At 39.7% G+C, this 24,583-nt stretch overlaps 2 protein-coding genes across 2 annotated transcripts; both read left to right on the forward strand.

The window, feature by feature from the left end:
* Positions 1–534: 534 nt before the first annotated feature.
* On the forward strand, positions 535–10,366 carry prpf18 (PRP18 pre-mRNA processing factor 18 homolog (yeast)). Its single transcript, XM_042412821.1, has 10 exons — positions 535–722; positions 1,317–1,394; positions 3,384–3,485; positions 3,569–3,682; positions 4,049–4,195; positions 4,448–4,516; positions 4,759–4,899; positions 4,999–5,070; positions 5,171–5,326; positions 9,557–10,366. Exons 1-10 carry the CDS (start codon positions 657–659, stop codon positions 9,635–9,637), a joined length of 1,026 nt encoding a protein of 341 aa, XP_042268755.1. The 5' UTR covers positions 535–656; the 3' UTR covers positions 9,638–10,366.
* Positions 10,367–14,348: 3,982 nt separating this feature from the next.
* si:dkey-234i14.6 lies at positions 14,349–24,064 on the forward strand. Its single transcript, XM_042410632.1, has 5 exons — positions 14,349–15,029; positions 17,306–17,482; positions 19,125–19,334; positions 21,137–21,350; positions 21,797–24,064. Exons 1-5 carry the CDS (start codon positions 14,544–14,546, stop codon positions 21,973–21,975), a joined length of 1,266 nt encoding a protein of 421 aa, XP_042266566.1. The 5' UTR covers positions 14,349–14,543; the 3' UTR covers positions 21,976–24,064.
* Positions 24,065–24,583: the final 519 nt, after the last annotated feature.

Consider the following 24,583-nt stretch of genomic DNA (forward strand, 5'->3'; position numbering starts at 1 on the left):
CGAGAGTCCAAATAATTAAAATTAAACATGATTTTAATACAGTAACTATAAAACCATATCAAGAGAATAAAACATAAAGCAGTATTTTTTTTTTACTTTGTCCAAAGAGTGTTATAGTCTTGATATCCATCTAGAAGATAAGACCTAAGTGAAACCTCATACAGAAAATAAGACCTAAGTGAACCCACATCTAGAAAATAAGACCTAAGTGAACCCACATCTAGAAAATAAGACCTAAGTGAAACCTCACACAGAAAATTAGACCCAAGTGAACCCACATCTAGAAGATAAGACCTAAGTGAACCCTCATACAGAAAATAAGACCCAAGTGAACCCACATCTAGGAAATAAGACCTAAGTGAACCCACATCCAGAAAATAAGACTTAAGTGAACCCACATCTAGGAAAGAAGACCTAAGCAAACCCACATCTATAAAATAAAATGAACCAAATTCACATCTTATTTTTACACTTTTATTTTGAAGTTGACACCAAAAGAAAATGAATCAATGCGGACCCTTACAGTGAAAGTCTGTGGTCGGGTATTTTAGGATAACTTCCGGTTTAGGCGTCGAGCTTCTGTTAGCGTTGTAACAACAGGTTTAGTAGTATGTTTATTTGTTGAAACAGTGTACGACCACTATTAATTTAATGGGATGGACATTCTGAAAGCTGAGATCGCCAGGAAGAGGAAACTCCTCGAAGAAAAGCAGCTGGTTGACGTGAGTCTCATAAAGTTGATTGTTTTGTTTGCTAGTTAGCCCTGTTGCTAAAACGTTAGCTAACATTAGATCAACACAAGTCAACTTTGTCTTTCCACAATCATCCATGTGTATCACATGTAGCTAGGTTAGTCTGTTGATAGATATATCGATACAATATTGAAAAAGCCAACACCGTAATTTAGCATTGATTAGCGCTATCACAAAGTAACCGAGGCTAATTCTGCTTTACTTAAACTGCGACTCAAGGCTTCAAACCCCCAAATGCTACTCAAAAACACCCCATTGAAGCCTCTAAATCACGCTAATTTATTCCAGTAAAACTTAAACTCCATAATTGTAAACTGTGAGATATTGCTTTGTTGAAAATAACTGGTTTCATTAATTAAAATTGCAAAATGCCTTCATGCGGTGTGTGAAAACAGTTTTGAGGTAGCATTCAAGAGATTAATATCTACAATGTCATAGTAAAGGGGAAGGAAAAAATATGATATCAGCCTCTTCAGGCTTCACCATCAGTATGAACTATTCATTGGGCTGTATGTAGAGTTTGGTAAGATGTGCAAAAAAGCCTAATTAACTTTCTGACTGCAGGACTCCAAGAAATATTTCAAGAGGTCTGATCTTGCACGCAAGGAGCAAGAAGATTACTTCAGAAGATGTGGATATAAGGTTTTTAATCACTCTCTCTTTCTCTCTCACTCATACACACACATCTAAATACCTTTCTTTCTTCAGTTCAGGTTTATCTCATGTTTTAACAGTCAGCCCTCTCCTGTATGACACTTCAATACTGTCTTTAAACTTTTTTCCCAGGAAAAAGAAAAGCTCAGGCATTGCTTAGGTGTACATTAGTGTTTGTATCTGTGTTTACTGTGCTGTTTCTCCCCAACCTGCCTCTGCTGCCTGCATCTGTAGGTTCAGAGAGAGCCTCCTGAGAGCCAGGTATGGGATTGCACAGTGAAAGTAGCTGACAGGATGCATGATGAAAGGATAAAACACACTGTGTCCCAAAAGCTTCCGCTTCCTTGGCACCCCTCTTCAAAGTTCACTCACTGAGACCAGTGAACATAAAAGCAAAAATAACATGGTGGAGACATCTTTATTTCCTAGGCGCAATCAGGCAACTCAATCAATCTGAAAACATATAGTAATTTGATACAAGGCTTTTAGAAGTGGAATTTTCACCAGCTCTCCTCTGCTTACTGTGCATAATAAGTTTAGTCTATTTATGGATTTTTGTGTTGTACAAACAGTTGGTGTGAATATGGTGAACCACCTCATGTTTCCAATACTCCACCATTGTCTATATTTATGCTTTTAACAATTCATTTATATATGCTGCAACCACTATGACACATGGACTATATGCTGGACCAGAAATATCTTACAAACTCTGCAACAATCACCAGCCAAAAAGCAAGGGGACAAGGAAAGGAAGCCACAAAGCCAAACAGGGGCACAGCCTCGGTGTGGATTTCAGCATGGGATACTGAACTGAAATAGAAAATACTTCTGTTATCGAGCTACGCTTTTGTTTTGCATTTAATCTGTGACAACAGCTTTATTATTTAGACCAACTCTGAGTTTTTCCTGGTGTTGTGTCACTAGTTTGCATTGCCTTGTAACAGTTGCTCAATGGAAAACAGCATTTTTGTTTTACTTTGTGCAAGGCTTAAGATGTCAGACTTACTGCTCTTTGCACACATGCAGTGCACTGTGTTTATTTGAGCAAAGGCCGTTGTTTGTTTGGAAGGCTTTTTGGCATCAGTTTCTTATAGATTGTGCTCCTTAAACCACAATCTAAGAGTGCCGAGATGCATGCGCCTATGAAAGCATGAGCTGGTAGCGTACTTTGAATTTCCTATTGCAGTACTTCATACTGTTAAAATAGTATGTTTGCCAGTGATTAGGCTTTGGTGGTGCAGCCAGCATGAAAATAAAAGTTAGGAGATTAATTGTAATACTCTATACACTTGCTTTTATTGGTAAGTTATTAGGTAACTGCAGGTACGATAGGTATGTGAATATGTGCAATCCACTTTGATATAGTGACACACATCCTGAAGTCACATCTCAAGAAGATATTGGAGAGGAGTGCGGGATTTTGTCTTCCCCTTCTGGCAGTGAGAGTAATTACAAAAACCCTGTTGACGTGCTTACATCGTAGGCTCCGCCGTAGCCTTCTCCGTTGCTACTGTTGCCACTGTAAAATGGTGGATAAATTCATTTTAGTGTCAAACAACCCCTGCGAAATGACTCGTTTCACTACCAGAATTTGATCCATTTGGTCCGATAACCTTTGGAAAGTCTAGAAGAGCTGCACAATTAAAATTATTTTATCTCCATTCAAGTTAGCAGAGAGCAATCTGGAAGTTAGTCGGCTAGGCCGGCGGAAGTCTCTGGCGCCCATGCTCTGCCCATTGAGCATGTGCAGTATGCATTCATTCAGCCAGCGTGGGAATGTCAAACCTGACACAAGATTAAGAACTCCGGTATACTGTGAAATACAGAGAGATTTATCTGGCGGTGATATGCTTCAGCATTGTGTGAACTCATTTGGCAAGGGCTTGTTTGTATCGGACTTTAATTGATATGTAAAAGTTTTGTATTGCAGATTTAACTTAAGTGTATTTCTGTTCCCTCCATGTTCTCCTGAAGATTGATAAAAAGGAGGAAGATGAGCCATCCACCTCAGCTAATCCAGTGTTAGAACTGGAACTGACAGAAGAGAAGCTGCCAATGACACTGTCACGACAGGAGGTGAGTTAATGCAAAATATTAAGACATCCCTCTCTATTATTTTCTTTACATATAACATATTAAATGTGACTTTGTTTGTGTAGGTAATTCGGCGGCTGAGAGAACGAGGGGAACCAATCCGACTGTTTGGAGAGTCTGACTATGATGCCTTCCAGAGACTCAGAAAGATTGAGATTCTGACCCCGGAAGTAAACAAGGTAGGACTGAGGGTTTCTTGGGAGTGGGCTGAATCAAGTCCATCCAATTTAGGAATAACTCATTACCGCTCCCTCTATGTTGGAAAATATGTGTGTCATTACCATTCGCACCTTCTTGTTAACATGCACTCTATACACACGTATCTTTCTATGAGCTGTCACCTTACAGAATCATGTGCTCAATAAACCCCCGATAAGTTCTGTAAAGTAGTGAAGCTGAGTTTTATTTTCACATGACAGTTATTCACATGTTCATGAGTTGAAGAAAGGCGGAATTTCTTTTTCATGTGATTCTTTTTAATGGTGTTATTTTGCTGATATGCTGATTGATGCTGTTTTGATCTTTGCCGCTGCCTCTGTGTCTAGGGTTTGAGGAATGATCTGAAGGCAGCCATGGATAAGATCGACCAGCAGTACCTGAATGAGATTGTCGGGGGAACAGAGTCAGGAGAATTGGACACGCAGCACGACTTGAAAGTGCACGAAGAAAACACCACTATAGAAGAACTGGAGGTATATTGTAAACTGTACAGTGTCAGTGAAGAGGAATGGGCCCAGATTATTAAGAAGCTTTCTTTCAGTTTTGGGTATTTTTTTTTGACTATTTACTAATGTTCAACTCACTAGAATATTGTTTAAAAGTTCACATGAATCACAGCTGCACACTGATCATGAATCTTTATCAGTTATGTAAAATATCCATTTTCAGCTTTAGTAAGTTAAGGTTATGACTCAGTTTTTCTCTAATACATAATTTCTCCTTAGGCTCTTGGCAAAACCCTGGGAACAGGAGATGATCATGGAGACCAGGATGTTATTGACAAGTTTTTGAGGGTAAGGCAAGAAAACCCTGCTCTGCCTTTGATCTAGAAGGAGCTGTTGGATAACATTTTTTTACACAACTAGTGTTGCTACTATTCATGTTGTTGTCCGTCAGTTATTTTGATGTTATGATGTTTTATGTGATGCATTTATCGCAACCAGCCAGGAATAAATAATTAGTAGTTGTACTGTCTGTCACCATTGCAACTCTTGGGAATATTTTGTTAATAACCATATTTCCTGTTTTATTTAAGTTTCTTCTTGGTGTTTGGGCCAAAGATCTGAACAGCCGAGAGGACCACGTGAAGCGCAGTGTTCAGGGCAAGCTGGCCAGCGCCACCCACTCACAGACCGAGTCTTACCTCAAACCTCTCTTCAGGAAGCTCAGGAAGAAGGTAACATTTGTTGAGAAGGGCCCGAGGGATGTGATTCATGTGGTGTGCATTTTCTTTTTTTATCTCTAATCATTTTTATTTTACCATCATGTCTTTCAGAGTTTACCAGCTGACATCAAAGAGTCAATCACAGACATCATTAAATTCATGTTGGAGAGGGAATATGTCAAGGTTTGTCAAGATCTGAAAATTGTGTTTTCAACTGTTAGTTCCTTTTTATTATTACAAATCCACAGCTACATGTTTTAACAACTTTGCACCATTTTTCCAGGCAAATGATGCATATCTGCAGATGGCCATTGGAAATGCTCCCTGGCCTATTGGTGTGACCATGGTGGGTATCCATGCCCGTACTGGGCGAGAAAAGATCTTCTCCAAACACGTGGCCCACGTTCTCAATGATGAGACGCAGAGAAAATACATTCAGGTGAGACCCTGAGATTTATCGCCTACAGATTGTACATAAATTAGATCAAATACAATCCAATAGAAAATGCAAGATCATTACGCTGACAGTGTCAGCATTTATCAAGTTCATCTTTGTCATACCCTCTAAATGAAACACTTGTCTGGTTGGACATCATGTGTGCATCTTTTACAGTTAAAAGTTTGCATGGTGTGTGGAAAAGTATAAAGAGTTATATATAACTATATATTAATGACCTCATGCTCAGTGACAAGCATATTTTTTCCTCATTATTTAAGTTTAAAAAGCAAATAAGACTCTTATTAATATTTCCGTGCTTTCGGAGAAGTGTTCTATTCTATTACTAAAATGCCTTCATACATAGCACATATAGTAATATAAATAAATTATATACTGTAAACTGTATATTAACGTATATTAGTATGACTGGGATTAATTAAGGGCAGTTCCTCTGGTTAAACATGTTTAGGTATTGTACATGTAAGGTATGCAAATGATGCTGGATTATTCTAGCATGTGTGTACGGGGCAGTGTAGGAAATTTAAAAAAAATTGGGGGGGGGGGGGGGGCAACTTTTGCCCCCACTGGGGCATTTACTAAATTTTGGGGGCAAAAATAGTAATTAGTGCATAAAGTTGCTGTTTTTAACGTGAAATGAGCGCAGATTAAAATAAATACAGTAATCATCACCTTGTGTAACCAAAACCTCCTCAGTAAACACCATCTCATTTGTAATAATTGTTTATATGTTCTAACTACAATAATAAGCACATGAAAAGCAAATTAATTCATCAATTTCCTTTCAACAACTAAGGTTTTATTTAGGTTGAACCTTCAGTATAAACCACTAGATGACAGTATAACATAATGATCTTGAGATCATTACGATATTTAATTGGTTTGATCTAATTAAATTGACCAAAAGTTCTGGTTGGGGGGATAACGTCATATTCAGACCTCCTACAAGTCAAAGCCAGTCTACTGTTGTCATTGTGGGTCTGATGCGTTGTATACCTCAGTTTTACAATATTACAGACTAGTAGCTACAAGTACTGTCAAAAGAGCCAAAACAAGTGTAATATTCCTTCTTTATTGATGCAGTTCTGGAAATGCCTTCAGCTGAAGTTTTTTTAGCATTCTTTATTTCGTATCCAAATTTATCCTTGCTTAGGTTTTGACCACAATGACATGATGAAAATAACATAATAGACTCGATTATCCAGCACTGCCTCATTGGTTAGTAAAAAATATATTCTAGATTTGGGAATAAAAGCTCATTTCACTCGATGCACCGAGCCCATTAATGTTAGTTGCTGCCCTTTTTTTACACAGCCTGTTCAAGGCGGGAATGCTGCGCCTTTATTCCGCCCCGCTGTTCTGTATAAAAGGTATGGACACGCAGTGGGGGGCAGAGTTGCTCCTCCAATAAGTCGGCTACGGAGGTAGTCATAGTCGGATGGACGTCTGTGTGAAGCTTCGGGATAGCTGGAATGGCTGGACAGGGAGCTGACGCTATTGTGTTACACATCATGCTGCACACACGGTGGCATTATGCCGGTTTTGTTCAGTGAAAAAAAAAAAAGCAAAGGTGGCTTAGTGACGGATCTCCTTTACAGCTATAATACGGTATATCTGTTTAAAAAAGTGAGAATATATGAGATGAGAGTATAAAACAGCCTCTGTAAAACTGCAATGATCACCCCACCGGTCGGCAAGACCCACGTATATGTATTAAAATTAACGTTAGTTAGCCAAATTACTAACACTGTATTGGCTAACGTGCCAGACAAAAGACACTAGCGTTAGCATTAATATTACTTATCATAAGCAAATCGATTATGTTTGCTGGTTTTGTGCCGATGAGCCGAACACTTTTTTGACCTGTTCGCTTCCTTTGATAAAGTCGTGATTACTTTTTCGCGGTTCCAGGCTATTTTTGGGTGGGTGAGCCCTGCATGCCTTGCAGTAGAGGAGAGTCGTCTTCTTCATTTATTCGACACCAAGCCAGTCTATTTTCCATTTTTCAATAGTTGAAGCCGCAACTTCCTTTGCTGTCTTATTCGTCTTTATTTTGCTTGCTGGTGTTGGTGACGGCCTGGGACTTAGGTTGCTTTCATTGGGTGGAGCAGTTAGAGTTTTTGTAAAGAGGTAGCGGTCCATCCTGGCAGCGAACTTCACTGCAGGTGCAGCAGGAGTGCAACACCTCTGTCAGGTATCGTAGTGTGAACAACAGCACTGTTTGTGTTTGTGTGTTGAAATTGAAATTAAATGAATTGGAAGAAAATAAAATGATGGCATCATGTAGAATTAGGATATTGACCTAAACTGGTAAAGATAAAATTATTTTTGTTCGAATTTTTGGGGGCAATTTCTGCCCCTCGATCACAGTTTTTAGGGGCATTCTGAGATTTCTTGGGGCATTTTTGCCCTTACCCCCCGCTAATTTCCGATGCTGGTATGGGGTTCAAAACACCTGTTTGAATTACCATTTGTCATATGTCACAAATCCACATTAAACAAATTGCTGAGATTTACAAAGGAGGTAAGGGTTGACGTTATTGGCTGGCCATAGATGAACAGTAGTTATATGAAGGCAACAGATGATGTTATACATCAAATTGCACATCAATATACTGTATCTCAGAAATGTTAAAATTATGGCATATTTGACAGGGGAAAAAAGAAATAAGGAAATAAATCCATCAGGTGTCATCATGAAATGTTTCCATCCTTGCCAAAAACAATTTAGCCGCACTAGGTGACATGGCATGCCGGGTAATGACTACATTACTCTTCCCCTGTCTGTAAAGCACAGTCTATCTTAATTAGATGGATTATTAAATGGATTGCCATGAAATTTGGCACAGATATTCATGGTGTCAAGAGGATTTATCCGTGTGACTTTGGTGACCCCCTTTCATCAATTGCCATCAGCAGGTCATTTTTTTTCTTCTTTATTTATTTGAAAGGGACCATGTACAGTTTTAAACATAAATGTTGCCATTTGATGCACTGTACCAGAGTTAGCTTATAGCTAGTTTTCATCTGCAGTCCCTCGTCACAATTAAAACACATTACAGCACAGTACTAGTTAAAATACAAAGGATAAAGAATAATACAGAATAAACATAGTACAGTGTTAACTAGAATGACTAATGAATGCTTGTCCAATAGAAATCAAGAATACTTGTGTTCATGAGAAGACCATAGAATAAAATGTAAAAATCAGTGGTTACAGAGCTGAGTAGATTTTAGTAAACTTATTCATTTGGTTTTAAAAGTACTGAATGAGCTGCAGCTCTTCATGTCGTCATGTACGGCGTTCCACCGAGTTGTGGCTTTTACCGAGAATACTGACTGCCCAAATGCAGTGCAAATACGAAATGGTATGGTGCAATCTCGTATAGAAGATATTCTGGAAAAGAAGTCACTCTTCCTCTGAAATACCTCAACATCTGCTCGATGGATTAGCCCAAAATTATGTACAGGGATTCATTGTTCCCACATGATGAATCCTGCTGACTGTGATGATCGTTTATAGAGTTCACAGAACGAAAATGCACAGTCACTCTTCCTCTGAAATATCTCAACATCTGCTTGAAGGATTAGTCCAAAATTCTGTACGGGGATTCATTGTTCCCACATGATGAATCCTGCTGACTTTGATGATCCCTTGACCTTTCCTCTGCACCACCGTAAGGTTCACATTTATGGTTTTGAGTGAAATGTCTCAACAGCTAAAGACCCCTTTTACGGCAGACCTTTTGACTTGTCAAAGCAGGAAAGCTACAGTTGTAAATAATAACGTTAACGATGGCTCCATTCCAGTAATTGTCCCACTAAGCCATGTCAGTGAGTGAGCATGCACAAGAGCTGGAACTGGCTCACCTACGTGGAATGCAGCCATCGTCAGTGTTATTAATTCCACCTGTGCTGTTCCTGCTTTGACAAGTCCAAATGTCTGCTGTGGAAATGGACTATTGGATGGATTGTCAGATGAACAGATGTCAGATGTACAGATATACATATTCCACTCTGGATGAATAGTAACAACTTGTGATCCCTTATCTTTTCTTCTGGCGCCGTTATCAGGCAGAATTTATGACCAAGTGCTTTCTAAACTAATGACATTCCTTTATTAGCAAATTTTAGCTGCTGGCATGGCTGTAGATGATACATTTCATTGACAACTGTATTTTCTTTCCCCTTGTTCTTATTTTTTCTCTACAGGGACTGAAGAGGTTGATGACGATCTGCCAGAAACACTTCTCAACTGATCCATCAAAGTGTGTGGAGTACAACGCTCTTTAATTTGTAACTCCAACTTAACTTATAACAAGGCTGTCAGGTCCATTGTATCACAATCTAAAATAGGAATTTTTCATAGCAGCTCAATTATGTACTGACTTAAATGAGGTTGTGGCAGAAATTTCTCAAAATCCTGTACACTGAGGGCCCTTAAGTACATATTCATCTGGCTGGGGGTAATTGTGAGAGAAAACGCATAATTTAAACAGAATTGGGGTGAGTGAGAGAGTATATACTCTCTTGAAAGAATGATAACATCACAGATTTAGCTGGAGAGCACTCATCAGGCTCATCAGTCTGGTTTTTGGGAACTACTGGGAAAAACAGGTGCACCTGTCAGACCTTTTTAATAGTCACACGTCTTTAGTCCTTCTTGAGACCATGTGTATTTATGGATGCTCTGAGGAGTCAAGGCTATTTTTGCAGGAAATACTAAAGTATCTCAACTTTACTTCCTGCTGTTGTCAAGGCTGTAAAAAGATATTCCTTTAGTATTGGCCATGTTTTAAAATTGCATACATTTTTCAAAGATTTATTTTCATGATGTTCCAAGCAAAGTGTCCCTTGAAAGATCCAATAGTGTAAGTTTTATTACACTTGAGATACAATTCTGAACCACTGCACATGCAGTTCTACATGTGGATATTTGAGTTTTCACATTTTCAGCAGATAATGAAACCAACTGTGTCCCTGTACCATCTTACCAAGAAAATAAAGTGTTGTTTTATTATACCAGCTGTCAGGAGGTTTTGTTTTTATCTGTGTGAAAAGTTATTTTTCCCTTTTAAAATAAATTTTGTTCTGTAATTGTTGAGATTTTCTCTCTTATCTAATGCAGCTGGTCTGCTGAATGGGAGTATTCTTGGCCACCATCAGGCTAAGAATAGTTTTCTCATTGTAAAATGTGTCTGCAGGGAAACGGCTTCTAATAAAGGACTCTCCTCTGCAAATATGCACATGCTTCAGTAAAAGTTTTGATTATCCACTGAATCACCAAGAATTCATTAGGAAAATATGTGATCAACAATTGAGGAATCAGTGTGCTGTTATGTTCTCTATTGGATGGCAATCCAAAGCTACATTAAAGCAAAAACTAGAAGGGGAAAAAAACTAGTCTCCTCATTGCTGATGTAAACCTTCCAGTAGTTTGCTAAGATAGTAGCATCCAACGTCACACGCTGACCTTATTACACTGAGTATCCATGGTGATTTGATCTGTTCCTTGTGGTCATAGTGTGTTCTCGGATGCCTGAACCCACGTCACCACCGTTTCAGTATGTCAGCTCTGTACACGTCATTAATTGAGACGCAGCTGGACAGATTGACAGCTGGCAGTTCAAATACTTTGAACTAGTGTTGGATGTTCCTCTGAAATTTCCAGCTTTGAGCCCTGGCTTCTATCCTACACTAAAGAAGATGTTTATTTAAAGAGTCGGAGAGCAGAAACATTTGAACCAAGTCATCATGTTCGTCTTCCCACAGAAGAATTTATCTGTCTGTCCTTGAGATAAAGTCAGCTAAATATTTTGGCTTTTGTCCAGACTGGTCTGTTGCCTCACTGAACTGGGTTGTTTGTGTTGCCAAGGCCGTGAAATGAAAGGTATTTTCTATTCAATGTAAATTAACAAGTGACTTCCTTGTGTGCTATCAGGGGGTTTGTGTAAGTTCTGTTATCTGTGCGCAACAGAAAGGGAATCATTCACTTAAATTTTGCAGCCTGGAGAAAAGAAAAGAGCTAAAAGAATCTTCTAAGTGTAATAAAGCAAAAGATTTTCTTTTAGATGATTACAATTATTCAGGTGCATCGTAGAACAATCTGGTAGAGGGACTGTGTTAACAGACTGAATGAAACCACCAGCATGTCATGGTGTTTGGTGAGATGCCATGAGAATAGTGACTTGGGCAGATGTCTCACTCTGATCAGGCCAAAACACATGCTGACACAGTGGGCAGTAAGGAGGACATGTCTGGCTCAAATTGAGGGAAATTTGCAGTAAGGGATGTTCAGAGTAAGCAAATGATGAAATAGCATCCACACTGCAGTGTTTGGGTATATAAAGTATGTTTCTTCACCATCTATTTTCAGAGTGCACTGTCTTATCAGTAGAGTTTGCAGTTATTCACAAGAGAATATGAGTTAACCACTGATGAGAATGCAACTTGGTAAATTCGCTACACTTAAAATCAAAATTGTTAAGACTACATGTTGGAACTTCTTGTACCTAACACTGATAAATTCTGCCTCAGAGTAGCTGTTGCATTTCTCTGACACGTTCTGCCCATTGTGAACATCTCTGTGCACGTGAGGTTAAACATGATGCTCTGATTCATGTTAAGTCATTGTCTCTGTTTCCTGATTGTCTTCTTCAATTCACCTCAGCTTGTCCGAGCCATTCAAAGATGTTGTAAAGACCGCAATTTAATATGTGGCCTTATCCGATCCTCTTGGCATTGATCCTGTATTTAGATGTGCTGTCGTACCGCCTGAAAACAATGAGGGTTTGCATTCATTATGTAGGGGGCCTTACTTTTTATTTTCTTTAATGACCTCAGATCTATACACAGCACCACTTACTGGCCGTAAGATGTGGGCAAGCTGATAAAAACCTGCTCTCTGTGCTTCTTTGTTCAGGCTCGAGATTGTGTCAGAGTAGGGCGTGTGAGGGATCCACTCAATGTCATTAACACATTCAAATCCCCAGGCTTCGTGGAAGGATTATCTCCATCGCCCCTGTGTAACTGCATATATTAGCATGCCAATGTGGAAATCGAAGCAAAAGTGTTGTTTAGATGCTTAATTGTTTTCTACTGTATTATTTCATGGTACATTATGTGAGGAAATACTTGGGCTTGGTGAGATACTCTTCAGCTAATCTCATTTTAGGTAAAGTCTATCCGGAAACATAGAGAAACCTTATTTAGTCATATTTGTCTTTACCAAGCCATCATTTCAATTTTGCACTCTGCATTAAGACCATGCAAATAAGCACATTAAAGTGATCATCAGTGCACCATTGTGTAATATTTCAGCTCATCATTTTGTTTCCAGGTGACCACTCTCCTTTCATTTCATGGGGAAATTCCTTGTCTGTGGTCACCCGCCAGCTTGCAGGTCTTCACTGTAATTAGAGCTTCATTTCTCTTTTCATCTGGACTGGCTGGACAGTGTGATCGTTGCCAGGCACCTGAGCAGAGGTTGAAACCAATTACCGTTGGAGGCATAGTATATCACACACACACACTCTCTCTTTCTCTCTCTCTGTGTGTTTGTGTTTGTCCTTCCCTGTCTCCCGTCACATTGAATTTCTGGCAATTTAAGTGGATTTATAGATTTGTACACTTGTCTTTTCTGATGCCTAGACCAATATACCATATGAAATTCCCCGTCAGTCTCCTGTAAAAGCTTTGGCTTATATCAAGTCACTTAGGTAAATTGATGTCATCACCACCTTCAAAGTGCTCATTTTATTAGCGGGGCTCAAAATAGATGTAAAGGTCAAAGCATTAGTTAAAATGCAAAATTGTCTGATGAATGTGATGTATTGGGGTCATTTAAGGATCGCAGCAGAGGGGAGGAAAATGATGGGGACATATGATGAGATAATATGGAACAAAATATTCATTAATTTAATCAGCTTCTTTATGCCAACCTGAAGAAAAAGTCTAGACAAAACACTTGTCCATCACATTGCAGAAAAAGTTCTATAAGATAAAAATGAGAAGAGCAATGGCACTGCATCATCATCTCTGTTCAATATGCCATTACAATCCTTTTGTCAGCAGCAGCAGCACATAAATACATCTTTTCATATAAATTGACCTTGTCCTCTGAGGAGCCATCACCATGGTGAAGTTTCTTCACAGCCATCTCTTCCTTTAATACAGAAAAGACAGGAAAGGAAAGGAAAGGAAAGGAAAGGAAAGACACACAACATTACATGGAGACAGTAATTAACATGGTCCTGTAACAGATAGGCTACAGTCAATTGAAATGGAAATGCACGGCACAGAGGGCTACAGGAGAGATTAGAGAGGATGTGAAGCTTGCAACAAGCAGATGTGATTTGCAGCAGCATTCACCAGCATCCCCTCTTCTCTGGCTCCTGGAGCACAGCAGTTTAATGTCTTGTCTTACTCGTCTGCCAGCAACATTAGACTGACTCTGTTGACTCTCATCATCCAATCAGATGAGTCAGATACGTCAACTCCTGCCTATTGTTGGAAAATAGCAGTAGATGTCTGTACACTTTGTAATCAGGCTTTTGGCATTATGCTGTAGGTTTGCGAGAGAGAGAGAGAGAGGGAGAGAGAGAGAGAGAGAGAGGGTGGAATCGACCTCTCTTGTTTTAGCAACAGTAAATCAATAGTTTCTTGGAGTAAAACCGGAGCACACTGTCCTGCCCCTGCAGCTTGCTGTTAAACATCTATTGGATTTTAGAAAGGGAGAATCACATCACATGCCTCCGGACACTTTTCCACTGACTCTATGAAGTCCTGTGAAGCCTTTTCAGAAATATGACAGATTTAAACATCTGCGCGTAGACTGCTGATACCTATTAAACTGCCCCCTTTGTGCTGACGCTTTCCAAACATACACCTTACTTCAGGCTAGAGGGAGGGAGGGAGGGAGGGAGAGAGCGAGAGAGAGCGAGAGAGAGAGAGAAAGAGAGAGAGAGAGAGAGAGAGAGAGAGAGAGTCCAGCGTGCTGCAACAACTCAACTTGCAGAGCAGGGAGCGTAGAGGACTTATGTGGCAAGTCGCAGCTGGTCTGATGTGTGTATGCATGGAGGCTCCTCTCTTCCAGTGAATGCATAGACGATGAGAGTACGTTCCACTAATTGGTGAGGGAGGATACGGCTCCCGGCAAGCATCGCCTGGCACACAGTACGTTATAATTCCCGCTCGCGTTATGGACGGGTTGCAGACAGAAAACGCTGGAGTTGGTGGCATCGGGGATAACGCGGAGGAAAAGTATCGCGCTCTAGCCTACGACACTGCCCTGAGCACTTTGGTGGCAGTGGCCGTGTATGTGGTGGTGAAAGTGAGCCTGGACGGCATCAGACAGTGGCGAGCCAGGATCTCGGTGCTCATCGTGGGTTCGGGACCCGTGGGGCTGACGGCCGCGCTGGTCGCTGTCCGCTCCGGGAAGGTGCTGAAACTGACCGTGCTGGATGAGAGGTACCGGACTGCCCTGCTCTGCCGGCCCCAGCAGATCGCTTTGGATCCCCGCAGCGTGAAGTTTCTGCTGGGACTCGGGGTGGACTTTGATAACATGGAGGGCTGCTGGCACAACGAGCATTTCTTCACCAGGATAGGCGTGTTTCAGGAGTACTTGCTGAGCATCCTGGAGCAGAAAAAACAGAAGGTGGACGTCAAGGTGCAGCTCGGCACCAAGGTAAAGCCTCTTCATTGATTACAACTTTCAGTTTGCTAAACCATTATCTCGTAGTCGGTGTGTAACATAGAGGCACATCACCTTTTGACATCCTACACTCAAAATAACCCTCATGTACTATTCTAACCAGGCTATAAATCTTAAACTAAATATATCAATAATACATAGTCGTCACTGGTCTGGAAATAATGTGTGATGACTTTGTAGAGATGAGAGAGAGACTCCAAGTCTCATCTAATCTTGTAAATACTGTGCCTTTATAGTCTGTCAAAACCTGATCCTCCCTAAGTGGCAGTGGTCAAAGAAAAGAAGCTGGTGTATGTGCCTCCACTCCAGCAGGGGTCTGATAGCCAGCAGCAGTGATGGTGACAGAGATGTTCCTTTGTCCAATCAGAAGCCTCAGTCCCCCCAGGCTCTTGAGTGAACCTGAACAAGGCTGCTGTTGGATACTGTAACTCACTCCTTTCTTTACTGACATTTAAAGAGCCCTCTGATTTGTGTGTGTGTGTGTGTGTGTGTGTGTGTGTGTGAGAGTTCCTCTCATCATTTGCCCTTACAGCATTGCCCTGAAGGGAATACATAGATTACAATTTTGTTGATTTATCATTCATTTTTACATTTGATTTTCTGTAGATCAATTTGTTTATTTACAACACACATATACTGTAGCTACTACTCTGCAATTCTGCTGAAGCTTCTCTTCGCACAACATTGTATAATGTCACACTGAAAGCTCATCAGTTGAAATAACCTGTTATGTAAGCTGACCTCAAACCTGAGGAGAATCCTTGCTGCAGTTTTTTTTTAGGCCAGTGGAAAGTTAAATGCACAATTATAGTTCACAAATTTGAAGCATATAAAATGGATTTCACTATGAATATCTACATGGGATTGTTGTAGATATTAAGCCAAGCCAAACACATATTGAATGAAATGCTTCTGTGTGTTTTGGCACCTGACTCCATTACTCAGCATCAAATACTGCAAAGATTTTAATCAAGATGATAAAAATAACAAATTGTATCCCTGTTATATTAAAAGGTTAAGTTTATTTTTATAGCCCTCACTGTGGGCTTTGTAACACCAGCATCGTGAGAACAATAATATGAGAACAACCCCCCTTCCAACCCCACCCCCACCCTAACCCCATCCAGACCCCAACTTAGGACAAAGAAATAACCCACTAACACGACAACCTCTGAAGAGTTTCTCAGAGGGAAAGCATGCAGTGTGTGCGCAGAGTGGGCAAACAATGATTAAATGTTCAGTGAATATTTGTGTCATGGCTGGAAACCAGACACAAGACTTTATCACTGCTCTATTATTGTCACTGTGGATATTGTGACATTTTTTTTTTAGTGTTTTTTTTTACTTTGATGTTTTTTTTCTACATCTCATCAAACAGTTATTAAAAAACATTATTTACTATCTGAAACTATCAGAGTTTTATGTGTATTTGTTGCCTCTCCTTCCTGGCACCACTCTCTTCTCCCTGCTTTCCTGTGATTCAACAACCTTTGGAAGATGGAAGACAAGGTCAAGAGGGTCATTGATCACAACAATCTTTCATTTCGTCTAGTCACTGCCAAGTTCACCCTCTCCTCTTGATTAGACGGGACATTGTGTTTCGCTGTTTTTTTTTTCTCCCCCTCCTATAGTCTATCATTGCTTCAAAGGTCTGAGAATGCAAAAGGGGTCTTTGAAAGTACCTGTTCTCTGTGGTCTAAATGGATTAAACATAGATCGCTTCGGCTCTGAGTCATTATAGCTCCTGTAAGGCCCTTTCAGCCTGTCATTCTTTCCTCAACTGTTTTGTCCTGTTCTTTCTCCTTCTCTGCACAGGCAAGTACCTGGTTTTTTACTGAGGGGCAGTGATGCATACACAGGCATGATAATAAATCTCTCAGAGAGATGTACTGTTGCCAAGACAAGCACAATCTCTGGAGCCCATTTTAATGGCTTGTATGGGTATATTACAATACAACCAACTGGTCTCTTAGATTAATAGGCAGTGTTTGAAGAAGAACTCAAATCATTTTGGTTAAATAAAATCTGTAATAATAATGTAATAATTTGATTCACAGAAATGTTTGGTGGTAGCCTAACTAGCCTACATATGTATAAAAACATAATGATACATTTTTTGGAGCTCTTTGAATGTTGTAAACTCTTCCTTTACAAAATATTTGATAACAACAGCGCAGTGAAAAGTTATTCTTCAGCACACCTCTATGAGGCTATGAACATTAGTTTTTGTTTTTCTTTTGTTGTTTTAGTTCACAGAGGAATACCTGCGCCGGATCCCACACAATGACTGGCCGCGTGTGATTGTGGTGGCTGATGGGTCATGTGGTGACTCCTGCTCTGTACTGGGCATCAGCTCCGACTACACTGTGGAGTCCTGCCATGCCTACGGAGCTAATGCAACCATAGAGAGATTAGACCAGAGACAGGTGTGGACACACACACATAATCTGTGTACATATGCATGTACACATACACTAATAATGTACAGTATTCACTCAGCACACACTGAGGTGATAACCAACAGGTTGTTGTTTGTGTAAAGAATGACGACAGTAGAAACAGGATATTGCAGGATATTAGAGTGTAAGGCGACTTGATTTGTGCTCATAAAGCTGATTTGAACAAACAGTTATGTGGACCGACCAATAGCAGCTGAACACGGTATCTGACTCTCACATAAACAGTTAGAATTCAGCAGACTGTTGGATCATGTCAGCATCAACACAATTCTGATTTACTCATCGAATTTGATAAGAGCAGCTGTTATTCTGATGGAGGCAGGTGATGGTGATGATAAAGCCTTCGATTCATTACACCCCCCTGGCCAGACACATAATCTGTTCCCTGCCAGGTGAATATAAATCAAGATATCAAAACATCCACTGTAATGTTTTTCACATACTGCGCCAAAGGTCACTTGTCATTATATAAGCAGATGTTTCCTTGAATGATGACTCAGTGATATTACCAAGAGGCACATTAAATTCTGAATAGATGAAAATGGAACACCTCCACATAGTAATCATTTCTAAAAATGCCCCAAATTAATTCAATGAATTATTCCTTTGACTGTCAGATTTTATACAAGCTGCACATAAAGAAATAAAGACAGTAAACAAGACAAGAAATGTGAAATATGTGCAATATGTTGCAGCACAGACAGCTAACCAGCCTTTGGGCACTTATTCAGGCAGAAGTATTGTTCAGACAGACTGACAAACAAACATCACATCCCTGCTGGTCCACTGAGGAGGAGACATTCCAAATGCAGACAGATTATATTTACAGCAGCAGTCTGCTCCTCATCCTGCAGATCACTAGACATTCATAGAGATGGAGTTGTGTTGATAAATGCCACTTATGATTATATATGGTAACAACCTGTACAATAGAGAGGATTAATTTGGATAAAAATATGAACAGGTTGACGTAAAATGCTTTCAGGCTAATGTCTGACTAATATATAAACAGAAGTAGTCTCCCTTGCTATTTTATGCCAACATAAGCATTCATACAACGTTCTCCTCAGAGTCTGTGTGGCTGCCTTTTATTGGCCCCATTTCTCCCCTGGCTGTTTCCTGCAGTGATTGAATTTACCTCCCAGGATATGTGACCTGGTCGGCCCTACTGTCCTTTCTATCCCCTCCCAGCCACTGCTCTGTTCCCTCTCTATCTGCCTTGGTGGCGGCACTAAATGCTGTTTGATCCCACTTGGCTGGTTTATGTCACTGAAAAGAAAATTGATCACTTCTGGCTTGAGGGAAAATAGGGAGTTACTGCCAAATTGAAGTACTGAATAAAAATCAAGCTTTTCTTAATCTCCACTCAAACGACAGATGCAACATAAGCAGGGATGGTGTGTAGGTAATGTTTTATGTCATTTCATCACATATATCATAGAGTGCATGTATGTTAAGAATTAGGCTTTCTAAGCAGATATATAGTTAATGTCCAGGTGATGATGTCAAATATGACACCAATCCGATTGCTGGTCCTGGCATATTTTATTACATTTGAAATGTGTCTCTCCTTTCTCTCTCCCTTACCTAACTTCTCTCTTAACTCCAGGTGCCCACTCCTGAGATCCGTGCCCACAGCCTGTACTTTGACCTGTCCGCTTACGGAGTGGAGGCCCTCCGAGAGCACCGAAACCCCACGACCAAACCCGGCTTCCACTTGAAAATCTACGGCACCTTTAGAAACCGCTACATGGCCCTCGTCTGCCCCGCCTCTGACACCAAGATGGTTCGCTTCCTCAGGCACACAGCCAACTCCTCTGTGAGGCTCTTGTCCCCTTTTGATAAAATCATTTCAGAGCTTCATTGAATGCTTGCTATTGTTGATAAGGACTCTGGGTGTGAAGAATATGCAGCTGCATTTCCATGGTAATACAACGAAAAGACAGACAATAACTGTCCACAGCACAGTGCTGCTTTGCCTCCCTACTTATTCCTCACCTTTCATTCAGCAAATGGACTTTGACTGCACTATTGTGGGAGTCCATTAGTGTCTGCATGTGGTTGCATGTGTTTGCGTGAGTGCTGTTGTGTGTAAGTGAGTGAGTGTTTTAAGTCTGTGGATGTACTTGAGCATGAGTGTGTCTGAGCCAGCAAGAGCATGAGAGAAGAAATGGTGTGTGTGTGTGTGTGTGTGTGTATGTGTGTGTGAGGCCATCTGTACCCTGCTGTTACACATCAGTGGATAAATGGACTCTGACTCCTGTGCTCAACAACAGGTAGTGGGTGCATTTACAACCACTGGGCAGCCGGTGTTTTGTTTAAACTCTAGGTTTTCATGTCAAGTACTGCTCTGATAATGCCTGTAGCCCACAGCATGTAGTGTAGTATACACAGGTACGTAGCAAGACCATCCTTGGAGCGCTTGTTGCTATGTGGGTGGCCATTCAGATGCACCGTTACTTGGTAACAGATGACTGTGTAAGTATGGGTCGAAGAAGAGCAGAGCAGAGAGAAAGCGCGACAGAGGCAGCGAGAGCAGGAGAAAGGCTTGTCACTCAATACCTACAATTACTGTAGAATTGATGTGATGCACACAGCAATCATTGGACAAATTTTCATCTTCAGTGTTCATGTATCAAGATTAAATTATGTTCTGTTAGCCTTCAGATGGTAAAAGGTGCAGTATCTTTGGTATAGATAGAGGGAAAAAATGCAACAAAACTTGTTGTTGTTTAAAGGTGTAATTTGGTCTTGAGTTACGCAATTAAAAGCAGGGTTTTAACAAGGGATGCAACTAATTATTATTTTCATTATTGATTAATCTGCTGAATATTTCTTGATTAATTGCTTAATTCTAAAGTCTGAAAAAATGTTCAAAGTGCTTGTTTTGTAGAATTAATAGTCCAGATATTCAGTTTAATATCATGTATGACAAAGATAAGCAGAATCAAAGTAGTTGCTGGTTGATTTTCTATCCATCGACTAATCAATTAATCAACTAATAGTTTCAAGTCTGGTTTTAATCAGTTGTAAAATCCGTCATGATGCATCTTTCCCCGTCTCGCAAACAAGTCCTAACATTAACTTTAATATGTGAAGTGACCATGTTCCTACTTTTTAAGCATCCACTCTCACTCAATAAGCATCCATCCAGTGACTTGTCTCTTAAAGGATTAAAGGATTTTGCACATTTTCATCGTAATTTCTTTTTTTTTTTTTTTTTACATACTTATCAGTATTCTCTTTATCTCATGGGAATGCTTTACTCACCACCACCCAAAACTACTCTGCAGTCACGGTCCAAGCAGTTACAAGAAAAACTCATTTCAACCAAAAGACCACTAATAATTCTTTTTTAATCTTTTTTTTTCTTTTGCACTAAAAGAACACTGAAGCCACGCATTGAAATCAGGTGTGGTGCTATGGTTTGAATTGTAAGTGCATCATCAAGATTAAGGATATAAGGTAGTCAACAGAGCCTTCATATCATGCTTGTAAGTGTAATGGTGTGTGTTTCAATTGATGACAAAATAAGGTTAAAAAAAAATTGGTGAAGTGGTGCTGTAATGATGCTATAAACTGTGAGAAATATCTCATAATCGTCTTTCTTCTGTTTCTCAGATCATGAAGAACATATTCCACCAGTCCTTCAATGCCTACAAGACGGACATAGAGCCTCGCCTCAACGATGTGACGCTCCACCACATGCAGTGCAGCCGTCGTCTCTTTGAGATTCAGTTGTCACACAGACGCATCAGCGCTGCCTACATAGAGGGGGACAATGTCGCCGTCACGGTGGAGGGGGAGGCGGCACGTGTGCTCAACTTTGACACGGGTACACTATGTCTATAAAACTCCAGTTAGTGAAATGCAGTGAATAGGAAGGGATATTTGCCCTAAAAACAGTACATGTGCCATCTTTTCTATCCTCAAAAGTACTGCTGAAGGTGAGACTTAACATCAAAGATCCTTATTAGCAAAACAGAAAGTCATTTTAACAAGAAAGAGAAAGATGCAAGGAGCAGATAAATTATTGTTTATGTGACTCATTACTGCACCCAATGGCCTTTCAGCCGACGCTTTTTTGTCCCCATGCTGCTCAATGTTTATTTATATGCTGCTGTGTTCTTTTCATTTAGGCCATAACTATGACTTCAAGGCTACAGTTTAGCACTCGTCTGCAAAATCTGTGTCTGCAATGTACTGTATGTTTCTCCTCTCCTCTCCTCTCCTCTCCTCTCCTCTCCTCTCCTCTCCTCTCCTCTCCTCATTATCCTCCAGGTTGTGGGGTGAATCTCGGAATGCGGGGTCTGGAGTCAATGGGAACGTTCATCTACCGGACAGCCACTGCTGTGGACCAGAATGATATTCTAGAGGCGCTGTCGGCTAAGATGCAGCACTCCAGGCAGGTGGCTGAGACCTTCAAGCAGACAGGCCTGGCTGAGTCGATGTATGACTGAAATAGGGCAGCAGGCTGGAGAATACATAATCCCACATAGCAGTTTTGATGGAAACGCATTATTTGTGTTTACAGTGAATGTTTACAATGAATCGTGAGTCTGATGCTTAAATGGACTACTAATGGTTACATGCTGAATAGAACTGAATGTGTGTCAACTGTGAACAGATGGGCTAATGGATATAAACATGTGACCATAAGTCATAAAAACATACAATGAGTAGTTGGAGAGAGGATAACCAAGGCCACTATTAGTCCAATATTTGAAGCTTCTCTGATTTTCAGGTTATAATGTTTGTTAATATTACAAACTGTGGCAGAGGGAGATATTTCCTTTCTTATAACTGCAATGAAACAGTATACTTTGACTACTAATGCGCTGCAGTTTGGATTTGTGTTTCTCCATAAAGTGCGAGAACGTAGGGGGAAGGAATCTAAGCTCTAATAAACTACGAGTAGTTGGATTAAATGAAAGCTGATTTTCCATTATCATCACTGTCTCCTTTCATTAGTGAAAGAACTGACATCTAAAATCTAGCTGATTGTGCTCTTTGGTACATCACGTCAATGGTGCTAGAGGAAAAGAGACTGTGCTGCAACATTATAGCTACGGTACAACTGGCAAATGTGTAAAACTGTCATTATGTGTTTGATTTGACAGGAGGAACACAAGAGTAGAATCAGATGAACTGAGGAGGGAGATGCTCCAAAGTGTTATTATCAAGCCTTTTGTCTTTGTGTTTGTTTGACAATGTGGTGATAATTGTGGTGATGATGATGTTCTGATGTATTTGCTAGAGTGACCTACTTTTATGTGCTGACTTTTCTGACATTTTTGGCATATTTCAAAGATGATGGGTACTGCAGCTGTATTATTACTACTTCATTTTGCTGATGTCATACTTTCCACTTTATTATTATTTTTTAATATTTTGCTCCAGGTGATCTAAAAGGACTTAACGTAAGCACCACCTCTAGAAGTATTAATTAAGATGATGGAGGGTATGTTGATAAAAATGTCCTGCTCCTGTTAAAGTGCCAATAAAGATGGTGACACACTATCTGATCTGACAAAAAGGATATGGATATAAAATATGGTCTATCAGAGATTCAGAGATTAAATGTAATCCAATAAAGAGTATCACGATATAATATTTTATGCTACTCTGGGCTCTAAAAAAATAAAAATAAAAAGATTTGATGGAAATCGATATATTGTTCTTTAGAAACTAACTTGACAATTAAATTTCACATTTAAACCACATGCATTCATTTGTCCATTGTAAAGTAGAATACAATAATTATGGCTTCAAAACAGACTGATCTATGAGACTCTATCCTCCAGTTTCTAAATGCTAAAGTAAGAAAAGAATTGTACTATTAAACAGTTTTACAAGCTGCTGTGTGAAAACCCTGCAGACACTTAGGTATTGGCAGCACATGATGGTTGATATGAAGCTGTACTGTCCTCTAGTGGTGTAGCATGTCTGATGCATCTGCCTCACCTCACCATGTTTTTATGATGAAGTAGGACAATTCAATCAGTAATTTTGTCTACTTAAAGCTGTAGATCCTCCAAAAACACTTCTGAGTCACTATAAATGACATGTCATCAATGAAACCGGTATGGATACAATATCTCACACAAGAACACTCTTGTATATTCTGGGCTTCATTAATAGAAGTATTGGGCATCTTTTTTCTACCACTGCTATCGTACTAGTATTACTCCTGCTACTTCACCAGTGTGTTGCTTGATTTCAAATGCATGAAAAGCCTTAAGAGTTTCAGAAGTTGAATCTACTCTCTCCTCTTCTCTCTTCTCTTCCTGTGTGGGTCTGAAGAGAAACAGTACATGTAAATGATAAATGTGTTATGAAATGATGCATGAAATGATGTCTTATCCTCCAGGAAATTATCATATGAGCACATATTTGAGAATAATTGATACTAGGCTGACAAGTCTAAGATGCTACAATCTACTGTTAACTGGCAACATACAGTACTGTATGCACCCTTGAAACAACACAACAGTACCACAAGTTTACAATTGCTTCTCCATCAGATTGAACATAGTGACAACATTTTCATTTGATGATGTCAAACTTTATAAGGATGATTAACATAAATGCAAAGCCTGTTTTTTGAAAAAAAAAAAAAAAAATTAAGATCATGGGATTCATTTTTCAATTTGAATAAGTATTGTAATCCTTATATATTTGAAAATCTGAGTGAGACCAAGTCTGCTGGGAATGTAATCCAAATGTTTGTGATTTTATTCCACCCAGTATAAGTGAGAACGTCACTCTATAATATAATACATCTCTATAATACCACAAGCAGAAAACTTTGTAGCAGTCACTTTATATTAATCACTGAAATTCAGTAATAGAAACATGTATCAAAACAAATGTTCATATAAAGAAAAACATACAGTATATACATTTTTACCAGGTGTCATTGAATAGATGGCTGACAAATAGCACCCTGTTGCTCAATAGATAAAATCAGACACCCAAAGTTTAGCAGAGTGATGAAAAGTTCAAGTCTTATGTCAGCTTTTCCTGCCTCACATTGAAAACTCCATGAAACAACCGTTCATTTCAGGT

This window comes from Thunnus maccoyii, chromosome 5 (assembly GCF_910596095.1).
Source record: "Thunnus maccoyii chromosome 5, fThuMac1.1, whole genome shotgun sequence".
In the NCBI taxonomy this organism is placed as follows: domain Eukaryota; kingdom Metazoa; phylum Chordata; class Actinopteri; order Scombriformes; family Scombridae; genus Thunnus; species Thunnus maccoyii.

What these genes read in the sequence shown, in the direction of transcription:
- prpf18 (XM_042412821.1), top strand. Translation starts at nt 657, where the DNA reads ATGGACATTCTGAAAGCTGAGATCGCCAGGAAGAGGAAACTCCTCGAA. An exon ending in TGGAGAGGGAATATGTCAAG is followed by an intron (nt 5,071 to 5,170) that starts GTTTGTCAAGAT and finishes CCATTTTTCCAG; the next exon opens with GCAAATGATGCATATCTGCA. An exon ending in CGCAGAGAAAATACATTCAG is followed by an intron (nt 5,327 to 9,556) that starts GTGAGACCCTGA and finishes TTTTCTCTACAG; the next exon opens with GGACTGAAGAGGTTGATGAC.
- si:dkey-234i14.6 (XM_042410632.1), top strand. Translation starts at nt 14,544, where the DNA reads ATGGACGGGTTGCAGACAGAAAACGCTGGAGTTGGTGGCATCGGGGAT. An exon ending in AGAGATTAGACCAGAGACAG is followed by an intron (nt 17,483 to 19,124) that starts GTGTGGACACAC and finishes TCTTAACTCCAG; the next exon opens with GTGCCCACTCCTGAGATCCG. An exon ending in GGCACACAGCCAACTCCTCT is followed by an intron (nt 19,335 to 21,136) that starts GTGAGGCTCTTG and finishes TCTGTTTCTCAG; the next exon opens with ATCATGAAGAACATATTCCA.